The sequence below is a fragment of the Acanthochromis polyacanthus genome, chromosome 23 (genome assembly GCF_021347895.1).
Source record: "Acanthochromis polyacanthus isolate Apoly-LR-REF ecotype Palm Island chromosome 23, KAUST_Apoly_ChrSc, whole genome shotgun sequence".
NCBI lineage: Eukaryota > Metazoa > Chordata > Actinopteri > Pomacentridae > Acanthochromis > Acanthochromis polyacanthus.
Window position 1 is genome coordinate 12,014,046 of NC_067135.1, and position 21,025 is coordinate 12,035,070.

Below are 21,025 nucleotides of genomic sequence, written 5' to 3' on the forward strand. Positions count from 1 at the left end.
GAAGTAAATTTTGTTGTGAAGCAATTTACTAAACTGACAGAAAAAAAGAGATTAGTTTCCATCATAATTGAGAGAACAAATATCTGTGAATCTGCATTAAAGATAATTAGCAATTCCAATCAAGTGGGTTAAGAATGGGGGAACATTTGTAAAGTGTCATTAGGGACAAAACCGGGAGTTTTTTTTCTCTATAAGATAAAGAGTCAGCGGTCTTCATGCTAATCTGGGTCGGAGTCAGCAAATGTGCGAGCATCAGGTGTAGCGGTGACTTTAGCGTTTATCCTAATGGCGACTAAATCAAGCTTGACACTTGGGCGTGCGAGCTGCAGAGCCATACAGGGGGAAAAATGGTGATGTAGCATACACATACAAAGCCTTCGCCCTGCGCTTTATTCAAATGGGCATCAATACACGTCCTGCATCAAGATCGCCAGCTCACCAAATCCACTGACTGACAGGCTGAGACAATGTCTGCATGGAAATGAGCGGCACTTGCAGATATTTCAGCTTAGTAATGCGTTTGTTTAAGGACGGAGGGGATGGAGTGGATGGATGGAGGCAGGGCTGGGGTGGAGGGGGGCAGAAAGGCTGAATAATGGTACACATCCAATCGCAGGAATGCATAAGTGGGCATATACAGCGCTGCCGAGGAAAATCGCTGCACAAGCACTTGGTCCTGGACGCAGCCATATGTTTTATAGCGCTTTCAGTTCGCTGTGCCCAGCCCCGCTTCCTTTCCGGGAGAATATGCCCAGTTAGCTTAAGCAGTATTGATTTTGTTTTTTCCAAAGCATGTTGTGGGAAAGTGAGGGATGCGAGAGGACGCAGGCTCAGTGGATATCAGGCAGCAGCAGGTTTACATACTACGCATGAAAGCAAAATAAATGGGCTTCTCTTTAAAGCCGATAATGACGGCGAGTTAGTCGTCCTGGGTGGCTGAGAGGAGCAACAAGTACTAAGACTTTAAGATTTAACAGTTCAAATAAGGCAATGAATTACTTTTTGAGTTTGCCGAATGGTTACGTGTAGAGGTTTTGAGATTCAAATCGGTCTTGAAAGGAGACTTGACCTGTTATAAAGTTGCAAAATGTTATCAAATACAACAGAAAAAGAACAAAAGTTGAGCCAGTTTAAATAACCAAAGGATGAAGATGTACACAACAAAATCCACTTCATGAGCAGCAGACACTATGGTATCATCTGCATAAAGATGCACTTCATTCATATTCTAAGTAATTCAGTCCTATCCCATCAGTTAATTAATTCATGGCAACAAGATAAAAAAAAAATTAATAAAATGTACTAATTTAGATAAATCTCTTCAGTTGAAGACATCTATATATATTGGGATTGGGACATAATAATGTTACATGAACTTATTATGAATCATCTGAATTTTAATTTCTGTGTTAGTTGATTCAAAATTAAATTCAAGTTGACGTCACCTCAATAAATTGGTTGGATTCCACTTTTTTTCTTCATGTTTTTCACATTTTCCTCTACTTTGCATACTTGACATTAGAGCAATTTCATTTTGTTAATTTTTGCAACATAAAAAAAGAAATTCCCTTCAAATCATGTGAAAATACTACTACTTGGAATAACTTCATTTTTTGAGTGATTAACTTAAAAACTTTTGTTAGGAAGTATTTAAAAATACCTTTGATTGTGGAGAAAAAGCTAATACCTTGACCTCTACATTGTTTGTTCCTAAGAAGTTGTCATAACTCAAAAAAATTGATGCATTTTTGCTGAGGTCAAACATATTTTACAGTGTAATCATGGCCTTCTAGTGCTATTTCTAAAAACTAGAAAATAAAGTCAGAGCTGGAAGGGAGCTCTAGAGATCTCCATTCTGCTTGACTTGTGTCCATCAGTGTTTTCACATTGTGTTTTATCTGCGAAGACTTCACTGCATCAAAAGTAAAGCTGGAACTGCTTAGTTTAGTCCATATTTAATCCATATTCGCATTACTCTCTGATGTGAAATAGCTAATCATGAAACTCCATCTATCTTACTAATCTTTAATGTTGTTTTTGTTTCACTTTGATGCATTAGCAGAATTCTTCTTGAGGGCTTGGTTCTGTTAATTGCTGCCTTTCTGACATCATAATATTTCTTAAAACTCTACTTATACACATCGACAGAAAATACTCCTTAAAATCTTACATAAAGCCTGTTTTATTGTTTGTCTACTATTTTCTGGTGGTTTGTTAGTTATTTCATGTGCAGTGGATCATCTGCTAAAGCTAAAATATAAATGTAGATATGAAATTTTCAACCTTATTCCACTTTTTACACTTCCTAGTATTCACACCCACGTTGGGATTTTTTTTTTTTTTTAAATGGCACAGAAGAAGAAAAGCCCAAACTGGGAGAAAATATGCTTCTTTATGAGATTTCATCACAATCTAAATAATGTGACAAAAGCCTTTTCACCCAGGCAACAGCAGAATCCAACTGGGGAAATTGTTTCGGTATAAAAATATCACTGGTGGCCTCGAAGAAAGCCGAATAAATGGATCCCTATTATGTAAAAGTTGAGCTTTATTCACATTTTTTCCAAGGCTGATGTGTCAAAAATGTAAGAGCGTCATAGCATGTTATTTACCTGCCATCTTTATCGCTGTCCAGTAACTGGAAAATGCTGGTCACTGTTCGGTTCTGATGTCTGAGACCTAAAAAGAAAACAAAATCACATCTGGGTTAGTGCAGAATTATCTGATTACTTAATTAGAAACCACTCCAGTTGCACTGATAACAAAGAGGCCATTTTTTCATCATGAAAAACTAGGCAGGATTTGATCTTTAATCACCAATCTGGGCCATAAACACTAATCCATTTGAAGAGAGAGGCAGGACTAGAGGGGGTGTGGGGAAAGGATGGAGCTGGAGCTGGATTTAGAAATACGGGGAGAGAGGATGGAGGGCAATCAGGCAATGAGTCAGTCACGCTGTGCGAGAACATTTGGTTTCCCTGTAGGAATAAGGGGGAAAAAAAGCATGTCAGAGTCCAGAATGCAATCAGGAGGCTTTGTGCTGTAACGGCTGCGATGACAGTGATTTCCCTCGTCTCCATTCACATTCACAGGCAGATGAAAAGGAGACGCAAAAACTTCCTCAACCCCTCCTTTTTTTCTCTATGCGACCATGTGACCCCGGCTGATTCATTTTGTGAATCGCATTCATCGGAGTGGGAGGGAAGAGGAAGTTCTCCCCATAACACCAGCAGAAAGGGGCAAACTGATTGGCCCCTAAGTCTGGGGAAAAGCACTTTCCATAATGCTAATTGCACATCCGTCGCAATTACCTTTCCGTGCTAATTGCAGAAAAGCTAATTGTGAATTTAGTTTTTTTTTTTTCCTCTTCCCAGCATACAGTAAAAGTGCTGGGTGTAAAAAGCAAAATGAATGCGTATTTAAAAAGCAATGCTGTTTTTAAGAGTCCTTAAAAGATGCTTTGCTAACACACACAGAGCATCTGTCATATTAGTGGCCTATTCTTTTGTTTCAAAGGCACTCTATTCCCAACCTAATGCTTGACATTCTCAGCTCATCCCATCTAGTCTTGCAGAAATAAAAAGAAAAAAAAAAAGCACAAAGGAGGAAGAGGAATGGCCTCATCCCTGCCTCCGCGGCGGCAAGGAAGGAGAAAAAAAGATGGAGTGTGGTAAAAGGTAAGAGGAAGAGTGGGGAGGAGTGAGGGAAAATATAGGAGGAGGAGGAGGAGGCTGAAGACACTGGCTCTTTAGGCCGATGGCACATATAGGAGGCTGTGTTTACTAATGGACACCATCAGTCATCCGCCCATGTTGCCCCGGCGATATCAAAGCGAACTCGTAAAATAAAAGAGGCACAAAGAGAAAAGAGAAAATGGAACGCATCATCAGCGGGAGCCTGCAGATCTACGCCGAGCCTACAGACCGGCTTGTTATTGTAGAATGGGCACTCCAAGGCTACGACAACGCACCTTTTGCTGTCTTTAAGGCGCTATAAGTAATATTTCCCCCAAGAAAATAAGCTTTGAAATGGAAACAGATCAAAAGGCTGCACTGAACTTTTGCTTCACTGAGAGGAGGAGACGGAGTAAATACTGGAAAATGAAGTAAACGGCGCATTTACAGTGACTCAGAGAGGCATTCACAAGACAGTGCAGCTCAATAAGAGTGTAGGAAGCGTAGAAAAATCAATAATTTGCTCATAAAAGATGTTCAAAAATTCATCAGGGTCGTGATTACAGGTGACTGTAGGTGATTTTCATTGACGTTTGTGACGTGATATGACACAGGTTTCACAAATGAGAGGAAGATTTGATATCCACGACTTCAGAAAAACAAGCAACAACTAGTACCGACATGATGACTTAGTATGCAGCTAAAACTATTTGCTGGGATTTGTTGCTGTGAGATGCTTTGCTGAAAAAGACTAAAATACTACAAAAAATATTTTAAAATGCAAATTAATCATTATTTTATACATCAAACTAGGCCTGGGCGATAAATCGAATTAATTTGATTAATTTGCGTTTTTAAAACCTGATGATTTGAAAATTTGCCAAATCGTAAAATCGAGGCGAGCTTAAACATATAACAATACAGATTCTTCTTCTGCCTTTCACGATTTGTGCACTGGCGTTTGCTTCCGCCCCGTATTTCCTTCCGCCAAAGCACTCACACCGCCATCATGGCGGACAGAACAGCAGACGAAGAGTTGGTCGCGAGAAAAGGGCCTCATGTTACATCGATTATATGGAAGTGGTTCGGCTTTGACAAGACTGACACAGAGCAAACTACAAGGTTTGCAAAAGTACTGTGAAAACGAAGAGTAGCAGCACAACTAACCTCTTTCAGCACCTCCGGCAGAGGCATCCTAAAGAATGGGAAGAGTGCTCGCAGCTACGGGAGTGCGGCACGGCTAGCACTAGCCATAGCAAACAGACCGCAAAGAAACAACAAAAATCGACTAAAATCGTAATCGTCCAAGATGACTAAAAAGAATAAATAATTTTTTTTAAAATAATCGAGAATTTATTTTTTGGCCATATCGCCCAGCCCTACATCAAACATGTTAATTTGAGTGAAATCCTGAAAACATGAGCCAGAAAATGTACTCATGAATTACTTATTACTTAGTATATGAATGAAGTGCATCTTTATGCAGATGACACCATGTTTTCTGCTATTCAAAAATGGATTTTGTTTTGTGTATCTTCATCCTTTGGTTATTTAAATTGGCTCAGCTGCTGTTCTTTTTCTGTTGTCATGCTGGATTTTATAATCTTTTGCAACTTTATAACAGGTCAGGTCTCCCTTAAAATCAGATTCAAATCTCAAGCGACAGCTAATACCAACTTAAAAATACCAATAAAATCTAAACGTGTCTGATGACTTAGGCTGTAAGTGTAACTCTGAGCTTTTGTTAGCCTTTGCTGCTCGCACAGGGCAATTATATTTTTATTATATAGTGTATAGTTTTGTTGCAATGACATTTTTTGCAATTACTTTGTTGTTTTATTGTATGCTGCTAACCCAAAGGGCTGCTAAACTGCCTTTTGTTGTCGTGTAACAGCGGCAATAAAGATCTATTCTATGTGTGATGCCTCATTATTTTTCCAATCTTGTAGTCTGAGATTAGAAAGAAAAATATCTGTGAAGTTTCTCCTCGTGTGCAGGACGCAACGCGCTTTCAAAATCTGTCAGGATTTTGTATATTCATTTCCGTTGCTGCCTGAAAATCAGTATCTACATCAAAAATCAAGAATCCATCAGGCTCAGTTTTCAACACATTCTGACATAATCTAAAAATGCACAGTACTCAATAATAAAACAAATCGTGACTGCCGCATTATTTAGAGCTGAAACTGGATGATTCTCAAAACCAAACTGGCAGGACATGAGCTGCATTCAACTGATGGATTTGGCATCTCCGCCTATTTAAAAAAGCTGTAAAATATGAAGACTGTTTTTGATTTCAATGTAAAAGGTCTTTGAGGAGTTGCATTTGATGCGGTATTGCGCCAACAAATTAAGCTTGTTTGACTGCTGTGCCATCTCACTATCTCCGTACATTTAATTCATGCTATTCGCCGCCTGGAGATGCACACGAGTGGAAGCAGAGTCGGTTCTTGAGGCAGAAATCAGGTCAACCAGTGGATTACTGATGAACTTGAGGAAATCCCTTCAAACTGTGGGTGAACTCCGAGACTGTGCAGCTTTGCATATTGGGATGCGTCATTAAAGAGATGTAAAATGCAGTTTGCGTCGATATGATGGGGTCAATATCAAAACAAACATCATTAAAGAGGAAAGAGACCTAGAAGTGAACCCAAAGCTTTTGTCCTTTCTCGTGAGCTTATAATCGGAAAATCTTTGTTATTCAAGGAGGATTTATTTATCTTAATGCTTTGCAAAATGTGCAGCTGCTTGGCTAATAAAACAAAGTGTAGCTCAATCATGCATTTCGATTAGCAAATGTAATGTGTTGTGTTTTCTTGATAGAATCCTCTGAATGCATGTACTGTGTATCAAAAAAACCCTTTAAAAAGCTCTTCTGTCACATCTAATATCCTCAATTCTCCATATCTCTATTTTTTCCCCACCACTGTTCCACACACACTCATTTTCTTGGAGGGTACAAATAACCCGGCCCTTTAAAACTTCTCAATAACTGTGCATGAAGCCCTGGAGACAGGTTTGAGCGACAGCCACAGTAAAAACAGGCACTGTTAAGGTTCACTTCGCAGTCTCAGCTGCCGCTTCTTCTGGCTTTTCAGTCCTACTCAGGCTATTGACAGGTCATAAAGGCAAAGACGACACATTCATGGAGGAAAAAATAGCCTCTGTTGTCACGTTTCCTACATTTAATTGAGGCAACTCATTATTGGTCCTCATGGATAGTTTCAGAGTCTTTTAAGGGCTTTTTTTATTTGATGGGGTCTTTATATAATGTGCTCAGAGACTTGTGTGTATTACAGGATGTAAAAAAAGCTTCTTAATTGTTGGTTTTCTAGTTTGACATTCATGATGATGACAAAATTATATGATGCTAGAGAGTTATGGCGACACAGGAAACCATGGACATTTATTTAATAGCATATTTTAAGTTTGGAGGAGTTCTTAAAAAGATCTGAGATGCTTTTGAGAAATGCACGAAAAAATAATTTAAACCTGGGGCTTTAATATGATGATACAGTTTTTTATCGTAAACTATCAACATTTAAAAAGGTATCTGTGAAATTTTAAAGTAAAATCAAATACATTCCAAGGCTCTTTCTTTTCCTGTCACCTCACTTTCAGCTTGTTTTCTTTTTTTGCATGTATATTTGATCTACTTGTTAAATGCTGAATCAGTTGTGGATTCTGAATCAGCGACATAATGGGAAAAAAAGGTACAATTTTCAGGCTTTTATTGTTAATTATTCCTGAGATACTGTCATTCAAACAGCTTCAAATTTCAACTTGCAAAAAAACTCGCTGAAAGCGGGAAAATATTTATCTCGGAAAACATTTGACACCAACTACCGTAAGCAAAGTACAGTTACTGTTGGTTGGTGGTCTGCCTCCATCAGCTAGTCCAATTGGAGTTTACATCCAAGTCTGTTTCACAAGTAAATCTGTTCTTGCACACTCAGAATGGAGCCCATATTGGCCAAAAAACATGCTTAGTGAGCTCACAGAGACCTTTGACCACCAAAATCTAATCGGCTCATCCTCAGGTCCAAGTGAACTTTGTGCCAAATTTGAACAAACTCCTTCAAGGTGCTGCAAAGACGTGTTCACAGCAATGAAACTAATGCACTGACATCCAGACAGACAGACACAGAACCTGAAAACGTACTGCCTCCAGCGCGGGGGCATAAAAACAGCAATTAAAAAAGGTAGTAACTTCCCTGCTTAGATTGCTCCTCTGAAATGGTGCTAAACACAAGCTCGGGGCCATGCATCAGCCAAATCACATTAAAAGTTCTATCGAATATAAAAGTCACAGATTGGGAAAAATACTTTGGTGATGATTACTCTGAGCATTTTTAACTGCAGGAACAAAATCAAAAAAAGCTGCATCAGCAAAATAATGACAGCAGATTAACGCTTATTTACTAAAAGCAGCAGAAAAGTAACTACTAAAGCAGCCATTAGAAATGCATAATAAAACCCGAGATGGATGGAAAACATGGACAAGACATGCCAACGAGACCACGGAAATGAAAATTGATGGTTGTTACACCCCGAAGATGAGCAGTAATGGAAGTAAAGGATGACAGGCTGAGGAACGTCGGGGGGGGGAGCCTGTGACGACCAGCAAAGGTCAGCTCACACAGTGGGAAGCATGATGGATGCACGCTCAGAGGAAGTCAAATGACCTTTATTGCAATCAAAACTTCCACTTGAGGGCCATTTTGACACTCCACAATCAACTTGGAACGCAACACAGAGGGAAAACCTGACAACAAAGCATTAATATCAGACGAAACGCACTATTTCGTGACAGCAGAATGCCGGTTTATGACATAGATTGATGCTTGTAAAATTACAAAATGAAGTGCAATCTAAAAAAAAAATCTAAAGCCAATTTCATCCGGCCACACACTTCTAAATCTTCAGCGCCCTTTTCTAATCCATCCTCACAACTTTCTGTACGTTCACGTAGTCTGAACGTGGCTCTAAATGCCGAGCCAGCTTGTGCCCGGAGCGATAAGGGAATTTTCCTGTGAGTTATAAGCAACTCCTCTCTGCTGAAGGTTTTGAGGAACGTAAAAGGAGAGCTGAGGGGAAGCAATATGCCACCGCCGCCGCTCAGCAATGCTCTCCATTTATTTCAACTGCGTCTGTATTTAACCCTTCCAGCTCTTTGTGACGTTCCACCATTTGTCATCCCGACCGTCTAACCTGCGGTTCTGAGGCCAATTTGCTTTTGTTCGAAGTCAAGTCGAGCTGGAATGAAATGGAAGCTGCCCTGTAGCCGTGACAATGGCCTAACTATGTCTGCAAACTGAGGCAATTCTGTGAAATGAGAAAAGAGGGCCTCTAAATGGACTCGAACCAAATCACGGCGGGTTAAAATGGCACGACCCTTACCGCTGTCACCTGCTTCCAGAGCCTTTAATGTTTGCTCTTTGAGTCGCTCGGCTTCATGCTTCCTCCTCCGATGCTCCTCTAATTTGATCTGTAGGTCTTCGGCTACCTGCTGGAGCTCTCTCAGCTGGGCCTGAGGAGAGAACAGCCAACATTTTTATATCAGCCACAGGAAGAGTTCATTAGAGCTCCTCTAGTTTACAGTGACTGTGCAAGTAGATAAGATAAGATAAGATAATCCTATACTAATCTCACAGCAGGGAAATTTGCTGCAGCAAAAGAGAAAATAAAGGAAAGACGATTGGAAAAAAGAAAAAAGGTCTCTTTTTAAAGGTTTTCGTTTTGAATCGAAAATCGAAAACCGAGTCTTAATTTCATTTTGAATTTAAAAAAAAAAGAAAACAATGGACTGCCTTTTTACATTTTTTTGACTGCCCATTAATATTCAGGAAAGTCAAGAACCGGCTCGTTTTTCATTGTGTCCAATTTCAACACAACAAATCAAATGAGAAGGGAACCCGGAAATAACAGTAAACTGTCAAAATAAAACATGTTAGAACGGCATCATCAGCAAACAGGTCAAAAAAGAGGCTTTCATACTAGGACCATCAGCATAAACCTAAAATAAACAAGAAATATACAGAAGTCTTCTAAGTGTACAAAATCTAGAATAGTGCACCAAATAATCTAATTATGGGAAAACAATCATAGACAGGGTTATTCTATATATAGGCAAATATTGATGTTGCATAAATTCTTCTGTAAGTACAAGAATTTATAATATACAGAGTCTTCTGAATGTCTAAAATATTCATAATGTACATTTTGGAATGCATTAATAGTGAACTAGAGCGAAAATATATACCGAGTTTTTCTATTTGTAGCTTTCTGGGACATATGCTGGTTGTAAAGTCAGCGGTACAATCAAACGTGCCTAATTTAACCCCCAAATCTTCCCAGAAAACACTATTTTTAATTTTCATTTGGTTCTAAATTGTGAAAACAAGTATGGATGGTTTCAATCAAGTCACCATTTCGCAAATCCCAAGTCAATCTTTTTCATCACTCTCATTCCGATTTATTATTAATTTAATCATGAAATTGTGGCATATTCTTTTAGTTTAGCAATCTCAGCTTATATCTACTCAAGCGTGATATGCTATGCAATAATATTTTGGTTGCATATCAGGTGTCATATTATTGATTTCTGGGGAGTTCCAGAGTCTCCAAGAGTCTAGTTTTGGATATTGGCTGCAGAGAAACATAATATGAACGGCTTAAATTACTTACACTGTACATTCAACATCAATAATTTATTGATCAACAAAAAAATCTCAAATAGAAAACTTCAGACTTCACTTCCTGAATTCTTAATAAAATGGAAGTCTACAAGCTACGACCTAGAATTTAGTAAATTAGATAAACCTTTTAAAACATTATTTTGATGGGTTGACGTAATAATGTTCATCAACTTGTAAATTTTAAACTCAGATTTCTCCATGAAGCAAAGTTAAATTTTAAGAGTAATCGCAGGGTTCTCACCAGGATTTTTTATCAGCGTAACGGCAGGTCCTCGCGCACGCGCAATAGACGAGAACGGGTCAATCGACAGGAAAGTACGGCTGAGGTGGGGAGACATAAATTAACCTAGATAGGCACCCAGTCGATGAAAACAAACGCACATGGCGTTATCTGTTAAAATAATAACGCAGCGGCCCTAATCACAGTGTTAACCCTTCCTGTTCGGCCCCGACCGTGGTCAGGAAGGGTTAACCCCCTTCACTTCCTCAGCAGCCGTAGAAGCAAAGACACAGCAGCCCAGCCATATCGAAGAACACTGCAGTCTTTACTGTCTATCAACAGTGGCTGAACCGCACAGTAAGGCCAACCCAGCAACTATACACCTTCTCTCCCCCTCTACCGAACTGCCGTCTCTCTCGCTTGCGCTCCTCCTCTCTCACACTCACACACGCTGCTCTCTCTCCCTCTCTCATGACGGAGCCACACACTCTCCTAACAATATTTTAAACTGATAGCGTAACGGGCCGTTACGACAGCGTAACGGGCCGTTATGACAGCGTAACGGGCCGTTACGCTGAAATGCTCTGGCGAGAACCCTGAATCGGCCTAAAAACTTTTGCACATGCTACCATGCTACGTAAGCAGTAATTGAAAAGAAAAACCCTTGGATTGTGGAGAAAAAGCTTCTTCCGCTTACTTAATGTAGTTTGTGAGTTGAACATAATATCATATGTTGTCATAACTCAAAAAGACTGATGGAAAATGATATTTTTTTATATTTGTGAGTGTATTTGTCACATGACATATGGGTGTGGTCCAAATTCACATTCAGAAGCCTTGATCTTTCAATGAATGGAGTCAACATTCGCGAATTTAAGTCAAATACTGCAAAAACTGCTGCATAAAAGGCAACAAAAGTAGGTACAGATCAGTTGGCATGACTGGAGTTAAGTTGATGATACTTTTCATCAAACTCTTTGATTTTTAACCAAATACCACTAAAACTAATGAAATCCCATGAGCCTCATGTTGTTGTTTGTGTTCAGGGCTAATATTAGCATTGTTGCTGTAAGTGTCTGATGTTTAGCTAATGGCACTGTGCTTGCCTCAAGTAGCAGCAGATGTATTACGCATAATTTCAATCAAAAGAACCTTGTTAATCAAAATCATTGTGTTCTTTTCCACAGTCCTGATTGTATATTTCGTTTTTTGTGATAACAATATAATTCAAAATAATTTGCAAAGCATGTTTGCAAAGCTGTGTCTGATTTTTAAGGCAGAGCTTTCGGACTGCCCTCCTCTCCGTCTCTTTCTTGATGCATCACATCTACCTCCCGACCAGAACCAGCTCGGTATTTACTAAAAACTCGTACAACAGCAGTCGGAGTCGCACAATGGACTATTTAAATCGCTTGCATCAGGAGGTGTTGCTGTCACACCAAAAAATGACAGCTTTTGACAACCAAGCGTAACCTATCATCACTCTCTGTAATGGACCAATTAATATGAAAGAGCAGCAGCTCCTTGTTTGTGAATCAGTGTGTGTGTGTATGTGTGTGTGTGTGTCGATTCTGTCTCACAATCCCTCCTCAGAGACTCTCATAATGCAGTGATGGATTCAGCATGGTTCAGTCAGGGATGGCTACCTTTCTAGGCCATGCTGCTTGCTTAGCTACCTTCAGTTTGCAGCAGTGATTTATGGGCTCCATTATCAGAGTACAAGAACATATTTACTTGTGAATAACACCCACAACATGTAAAAAGTTCCAAATAAAGTATAAAAACAGCTAAAACTAGTTCCAGTCTGAAACCATCTTCTCAGACAATACACACTTCAAGCACATTAAAGTTACTTAAATCAATCAAGTGTACATCTTTGACAACTGAGTAGCTCTCCAATGCATTAAGAAAACATTGTATCTCTGCATCCAAGCAACGTAGGTGTTTATGGACTTTGTTGTAAAGCTCTAAAATGTAGTGCGTGGAGAGCGTAGGATGTACTGTGGCTCCACAAGCTCTAAAACACAGTGAAAACGTTCATATTCTCCATGCGTGTCTGACAACGTATTGTAGATTAGCCGTAGCAAATGGTTGCTCCACCAGATAGAGCATCTTAACGTTTAATACTAAAGACACTACAGAAGGCGTCACTCAAGCAGAGGGCATTGTGGGGGTTTAAGCTAGCAAAGGGCACCATGACAAAGACTTCAGTGATGTTTGATGACCTCCAGCTCATATGTTTAGTCCTTTGATGTGCAGTGTCAGTCAGGAAATACCCATTTTCCATTGGATTTGATTCACTTTTGATCCACTTTTCAAAGGGTTAAGACAAACTGGGATCTACTAGGTCCCTTGCAGCCCATAGCATGCCTAACAACTAAAACAGCAACATCAGCACAGGATATATCCTACCGTTCAAACATTTGGGGTCACTTAGAAAAGCCCTTATTTTTGAAGGAGAAGCTTTTTTTTCAATAAAGATAACATTAAATTTATCAGAAATGTATTCAATTTTTTTTGTAATTTTAAAAAACAAGCAAAAATCTGTATAATTACAGTTAAAAGTTTTTAAAAAATTAAGCCCTTAAATGCACAATTGATCTTTCAGAAAAGGAAAACATACATAGTAAATTCATGCAATTTTACAGTTAAAACACAGATTTTTGATGTGAACATTGTTTACAGTTGTTTACACTTGTTTCTTTTTGCGTAGTTAACATATAAATTAATATTTCCTTTGTAATTTTCCTAGCTATCTGTTATTTAACAAGGCAGGAGAAATCTTGCAGAAAATGGTGGAATAGTGTGATGTTAAGTTCTGAAAAAATATCTGAAATAATTATATTTTTAGCTAATCGAAACACAGTAAAAACATTGTATAAAACAACAGTCAAATTCAGGAAAGGAACTATTTATTAATTGTAAAAGAACAGATTTTTATGTGGACAAATGTTAACACTTTACTGTCATTTTACTAGTTAATATCAAAACAGGGAAAAACTGTAAAATACAGTAAATTGTTTTTTGTTAAAACAGAGTTTTTACAGTGTATTATTTGCACATAAACCTAAGTTCATGCAGTCATAGTCTTGTATTTTTGTTTGACATTAAGATTTTCGATAAATTGATCTCCTGGAAGGCTGAAAGCAAACAAAAATCCACATTTGGAGGATGATTAGTAGCAAACGCTGCACATAATTTCCTGCTTTAAGATGTTCTCTTAAAAATGGGCCAATAAGCAGAAAGATAATCACAAATCTCCTGAAAGAGGATTTTATCGAATACCAATTTGTATTCAATTAACAGCAGCTTTCCTATTTGTGCCGGTTGCGTCTCACATTGTATAAACGGCTTCTAATTTGATTAAAAAGTTTCCCGGTGAGCGGTTTCTACAACAGCAGATTCTTCCTTAACCCTTGAACCACGGGAAGAGTTCATTTTTCAGTCATTGTGTGAGGTTTTCCAGCTCGAAGACCCCCGAGGTAACCCTGCCATATCAACAGAGACGAGCTGAAAGAGGAGGATCACAAAGTGCGACGGGGCTACGAGGTTCTGGGCGACACTTCAGCCTCGATCTGCCAATCAGCCGCCACAGAAAAGAACGGGAAAAAAAAACACAAATGGAGAACGGAAAAGAGGAGTGGGTAAAGCCTGTGTGCAACAAAAAAAGTGGCCTTCAGTCAAATCTGTTAGGTGGTATCTTCTTAACCGCATCTTTCATTACACGCATTTTAAACAAGCACCGACATTCTTAAAATGCCTTTTTTAAAAACACAAACAGTGCTGTAAATTGCTTCGGAACACCTTGAAATTAAGCGATTTTTTTACATAATCAATGCTGGAAAATAACAAAAGGGTTGAGAGACTGCAAAATGTGCTGCAGCAGGTCTTTGAGAATCTAAACTACATATTTTACTGTATTTATATGTTAAACAATACTGGACCATCTAACTGGTAGCTCCTAAAGCACAATAACGCATTAAGTAACAAGAAACATCTTAAGAGAGCCACAGCTGCAAAATAAACAGGTTTAATTTCCACCAAACTCCAGGGCTCCAGTTTCTAATTTGGCTTGTTAAACTAAACGCGCAAAATGGAGAAGATTCTGCTCAGTTGTGTGAAGGAATGCTTGTGTTTTTGGTTTCTTGTGCCGACCTAAACCCATACATTCACTCCTCGCTGCTTTAGAGCGACGGCGAATGGAACAAAGTCACGGCTGAATTGCTCATTAAATGCAAAGTTGGCGGCAGGAGAAGAATACGAAGATGTTTATGGGTTGCAGATGGCAGCCCAAACTGGAATTAGAATAGGAGATGTGTCTGTTATGCTAAAATGGGAGGAAACGGCGAGAATTGATCAGCTAAAACGGAGCGATCCGAGTGAGATAATGGCAGGAAAATTGCAGGTTTTTTGACAGCTAGAAAGCAGCGAAACGTCTCAGTCTGACAAGGCAAAAACTACCTCCGCAGCAGGCCGACAGACGCCTGTAGCAGCAGGTGTCACCAACATGTATGATCAAAACAGTACCACAGAGCACAAGCTGCTCACTTAGAACAGGAATCCTCAGAGCGCGGCGCATATAAAAGCAAATTAACCTCAGTGTCCCGTTCCATCAAGTGTGTTAGCCAGCTAGCCAGGTAATAACGCTGCAGCTACTGTGTCTGCAAGGTGAAAAGTTAATTAAATGTGTTGAGGGACAACAATATCTGCAAACTAGGAGCAAAATGTGATCATTTTGGGGGCGTGTGTCATCATATTTGCTGATGATAATAAACAGACAGAAGAGAGAGACAAGTGAAATGTCTCAAAATCTAATAGATAACTGGCAGGAAGGCTCCCAAACAATGGATTTTAATGGCTTTGGTGACACTCTGAGGTTGACATTAAACATTTGCACCATCTGCTGTTTGCTGTTGCTTAATATCAGCATGCTAGCATAGTCTTTGGCCACCTGTTAGCATCCTCCTGATAGGATTTTGTTCCAAGAACTGCTGTGAATGTGACACATAAACCCACTCAGTTGGATATTACAGCACCTTAGGGGCAACCAGCAGCAATTTTCAATGTTTTCAGGAATCAATTTTCCAATATTTTTGCTGTGGTAGCTCCTATTTTTCAGATATCTTGCTTTTCAAACAACCTAAGATTCGCAGATTTCTCCTGGCCTACAGAATGAGCTGAAATGCCGTATATACAGGCCACTTTTCGACTATAGAGCCCATTTAGTGATTCCAGTGTACATATTATGCAGTTTGAACACAGAGCAGTTGCAAAAGAAGTCAAAATTATAGGATCTTTGGAGGAAAAACTCTGATGAATGCATGCAATATAACAGCAGTGTCTTTCAAAGGTGACATCTCAGAATCTAACAGTTGAGCAATGTGTTTTAGTAACTTTGGTAACACACTGACTTATCCTATAGCGCCACCATGAGGCTGATGTTCACCATTTGCTTATTATCAGCATGTTGGCATAGTATTTGTTAGCATCCTGGTAGCATTTTGTTCCAAAAACTGCATTTTGTGCATTGTAACCTGTGCATTTGATGTAAAAATCCATTAATTTGGACGTCATTATACTTTTGAAGCAACTAGCAGCAATTTCCAATGCTTTTAGGAAACAGATCCTCTATATTTTGCTGTGGGAACCCCTACACTTTAGATATCTCTTTTTCAAACAATCTAAAGTTAGCGATTTTCTCCTAATCTAAGGATTAAGTTGAAATGCAGTATATGGAGGCCATTTTTAGACCATCCTAACAGACCACACTTGCATCACAAGGAAAAGTAACTAGACTTCTTTGTCCTCTGTTGCACCTGTACGTTACATAATAATAACTCTGCTAAAGTCCTGTGTACCTGTTTCTCCCTCCAGAGCAGAACTCCCTCCTCAATCAGCTGCTGTTTGAGTCGCAAACCCTCGTCCAGGGTCCTCATCTGGCCCTCCACGTAGGCCCTTTCTTTCTGCCCCAGATTCCTGGAAGGAAGAGAGAGGATGCACAATTTCCCGTCATTATCGAGAAAAAAAAACGTCAGCCACCCCTGCTACGGTCGCCGAGATGGCGCAATCCAATTTTATTTTAAGGGCCTCACAATGCAGCAGGAATCCAAATTAGAAGAGTAAATAAGACGGGAGGCTCTGCAGCTGAGCTAAACTGTTTTTTTTTTTAAGTCTGGGAAATACACAATGTGAGCGTGGACCTTGTGAAAACATAATGAGATACACTGGATGTGGTTTGGAGGGGAATGAAATAATAGAATAGCGTCAACAAAAGAAGTGGGTTAATGTACTAGGAGCATCGGCTGCATCGTGGTGTGGAGAAGATGATAGATATGGGTTTGGATTCATACTTCTATTATCTATACAACTTCAAATTCACATCCTGGATATGTTATCTGCATTAAAAACCAACTCTGAAAGACGTAAAGAAGCTTCCTTTAACATATATGAACTCTTTAAAATAGTGTTCAGATGCATAAGCTGCACATTTTGAGTGTGATCAGGTTTTTAATCATAGTGACACCATGCCCCCTGGTGGCACAAACGCTGAGTCACCAGTGCAGCAGAGCATCATGCCGTTGCTGTGATAAGTAGCTTTCTATTAACAGCAACACGACTTTAAAAAAAATAGTGCAATTATTTTATCAATTCACCACTGGATTGGGTGAGTATCTGCATCACATTCCTGTATCGTTGCAGGAATAGCGGGGCCCTTTGGCGTGTGGCGACATATTTTGTGTCTGCATGTGTTATTTTACAAATATTGAATCGCAGTTTTGATTCGACTGACCAGCAAGTGTTCTGGCAGTGAGCAGGGCTGTTGTATTCGTCTGAAGCATCGCAGCAATCTGGCGAGAGACACAGGAGAAACCAATCCAATGCACAGACAGGAATTTTTAAAAAAAACAAAAAAAACAGAGGAGCATACAAACATATTAGTTAGGAGAGGCAAACAATCTGGAAATTAAATAATCAATACATAAAGAGGAAACAGAAACAGACACAGGATAAAGGGGAAGCTAATGCGCAGCACAAACACATGTACATGTTCTCATTATCAATTCATACATAAAAATAATCATTTAAGCAAAAAACATGATGTAAATGTTTAGTTTGAGAAAATTAGTTTCTGTCAGAAAAAAATACGAAACACAAACTGCAGCTGTAATGTGAGGATTAGCTGCTGTTCTTTGTTGTAAGTGAAGTTAATATTAGTGGTTTTTGGACTCACCAAAAAAGACTTTTAAAGACTTTGTTCTTTATGGATAAAATGCTTAAGGTCAGTCTGTTTAAATCAGAATTTAAGACATGTTGCTGAACTGATTCAGATTTTCTTCATAAAGGTTCTCACTAGGGATGAAATCTAAGTCTAATCTAATAAAAATTTCCTGAATTTTGAGGATTTGTTATCTTTTCACTCCTTGGAAATAGTCTATTTTGATGGTTTTATTAAAAAACTGTCTCAGCTGGAAAGCCATTCAAAGGTTCAACATCTTCAGAAATGTAACTTTGAGTTTTATTCTACATTTTTACACGGAGACTGACATTTCAGTTCCAAATATCAGTCTCCTTGATTAGGAGTAGTCACTAATGTCATCGTCACCAAGCTTTTACAGATTTTGTACACAGCAAACACTTTGGGCAGTACATTGTTAATCCTTCCCTACTGTTTGGTCAGAACCAGGCTGCCTTTCCTTCTAGCTAAGCTAACTGTCAGTTAGCTTTGGACTAAATTTTGACAGTGTCATATATTTATAGAGCTGAGAATTTGTCAAAAAATGACAGAAATTTAACTCCCAAAGTCATGAAATGTGGTGAGGACACAGAATAGCTTCTGAAGATCCAAAGGATTGAATGGCTCCAATGGAGGACAAATTTTTAATTACAGACTCTTGAAAACGGAAAAAAAAAAGTGCCAAATCTTAAAATGAGGGTGGTACTGGTGCCCCAGAAAAAACACTGAAACCCTGCCTTGTCATACTTATGCTACATATGAAACTGCATGGATGATTGAGAGAGGCAGAGATAGACACATCTATATACTGTATATATAGTTCCTGTAAGTGTACACAGTTGAAACCAGACGTTCACATACATTGTATATTAAAAAAGACAGAATTATTTTTTCCTCTCACTGACGGACATTAAGTCAGACTAAACTTTTCCTGTTTTAGGTCAATTAGGATTACCAAAATTATTTCTATTTGCCAAATTCCAGAAAACGGATAGAGATTTTTTTTTTATTATGTTTGTCAAAGTCAGAAGTTTACATACATTTCTTTAGCATTTTGTAGCAATACCGTGTACGGAAACTCATCCATCCATCTTCTGGGGACACAATACCACCTAGACTTTTTTTTTCAAATTTCAAGGGCCAATAATTAAAAAAAATGTCCTGTGCTAGATTGATTCAATCATTTTGATCGGCTGGAAACTATTCTGTTTGTGTTTTCACCAACTTTCATGGTTGTGAGAGTGAGACATTGAACACACAAAATGGCCTTCTAGAGTTAAGATGTTTTTTTCCCCCCAAGGTTGAAAATACAAAATTGAAAGGTTTAAACACGTATGAAATTCTCAAAATTCTGCCAAACTATTTTGTTGAAGTCTTGGGTCGAAAAAAATAAATAACATAAACTGACCAAAAAACTGCCATGAATTACACATTTGTCAGATTAAAAAGATACATTTCCAAGTCAAGAAGGTCCTGAAATAAACCCATGAAAATATGTAATTGGAAAGTCTACACACGACAAAAGTCACATAAGTGTCGTCATATAAACCTTCTCTCTCCACAAACCAACCAGATGGATGTATTTGCTGAATTCACATACAGTAGCTGTAGCTCTCAACTCCACTTCTAGAACAGCCTCTTCTCCACCATCTCTGATTTGTAGCCATTTTTTAATCACATAAAATCTGAAAAGAAGTTCCCATCTGACCTCCTCGGAATCAAAGAATTTTTTATCAACAATTTCTTTTGTATATTTAATGAAGCCATGCAAAGCTTTTCCTTCATTACAGGCCCTTGAAGTACACAGACCTGGGCGAAAATGTCACGTTTTTGAATTTGTGTTGCCTTTTTCAGCACTTTGGAGCCCCTTCATATATTTAAGTTGAGGTAAATACAACTATATTAAAACTTACTTTAATTAGGGCTGGCCCGAATAGTGGTTTCTGGCCTCCGAATATTCGGGCCCTATGAAAGACGAATATCCGAATATCCTTTCCGCCGTAATGTCCGGGTTTGGCGGCAGCCCGAATATTCGGATCCGTTCGTCTGGTCTCCCGGGTCCAAATTTTGCCTTCGTTTTGTCTTCAGTTAAACTGCGAATATTCAGATACCAAAATTAATATCTGGATACCGCCGCAGCGAACGAATATTCGGATATTCGGGTCCAGCCCTAACTTTAATACAGAAAAAATCATGTCGAGAAGATGATCCTGGTATCGAATGAAGGTAAAAATGCGACCAACCACATATCCTGCATGATGGGATGAAGCTGCAGATTCTTAATAAACAAATTTGAATACTTTTTCCCAAATTTTTGAGCACTCCCTCTTACATATGAAGCAACAGAGCCTCAAAAATATTGAAAAAAGTGTTCAAATTTGGCTTTTTAGGGCCTGCAACTCTGAAAATATTCAGGTTTAATTACATAAACTGAAGATTCTGAGTCAGTCTGGTGGGAGTCGGAGACTGATGTTTTTTGTGAAATTACGTTTTTTTGTATAGTTGTGCACAGAAATGTTGTATAAAACTGCTTTCTCATAAATTAGCACACCAATTTCAACCGTTGTCATTGTTTTTCGAAACATTTTTTTCTTCCTTGAATAAAGTTCCTTGGATTAAAAGCTAAAAAGGTTCTTAGTTGGTGCAAATGCAGAAAATACGAAAGTAATAACGAGCTGCAAATTATCACACGACCGCAAAAAACTTTTGTGTGCATTTTTGACATCCCCAGCTTTCAATACTGTTAAAAACCACCCCTTAACCAGCTGTTCTTCTGTCTTTAATTAACAGCGTTGCACCGAGAAGAAGGACGTGTTCATTTAGTCGACAGTGCAGATGTTGTTGATGTGATCAGTCACCGTTCGCCCTCAAAGACGAAGATCAGATCTTCATCTCTGGTTCACAGAAAGTCTCTTGAGATGATCCACGTGCAACAGCAGCCGCGTGGCGTCCTATAAAGCGCTCAGATCTGGCTTTTACTCGGCCCAAGAGAGAAGGCACAGTGTGTAATTTCTCAATTATCCAGAACCCCGTTGGTGACCGGTGGAGGCAGAAGACTGCAGCCCGAAAAAAGGAAAGCGATGAAAATCTCTAGACAAGCAGCCAAAGAGGAAAACACAATGATGTGTTGGCTATTAAGTGTCTCCGCTGAAGGAGGGGAAGGTAGACAAGTGGGAGTAGAATAAAGGAGAGAGGGAGG

At 38.9% G+C, this 21,025-nt stretch overlaps 1 protein-coding gene across 2 annotated transcripts in view; it reads right to left on the reverse strand.

Annotated features, from left to right (window-relative positions):
• LOC110949534 (glucosidase 2 subunit beta-like) overlaps positions 1–21,025 on the reverse strand; it is a 155,506-nt gene that overhangs the window by 131,494 nt on the left and 2,987 nt on the right. For both annotated transcript variants that reach the window (XM_022191649.2, XM_022191648.2), the window contains exons 4-7: positions 17,383–17,440; positions 16,451–16,568; positions 9,075–9,204; positions 2,613–2,679 (exon numbers count right to left, since the gene is read on the reverse strand). In XM_022191649.2, the coding sequence (XP_022047341.1) occupies positions 2,613–2,679; positions 9,075–9,204; positions 16,451–16,568; positions 17,383–17,440 (373 nt within the window). The remainder of the gene's footprint in view (positions 1–2,612; positions 2,680–9,074; positions 9,205–16,450; positions 16,569–17,382; positions 17,441–21,025) is intronic.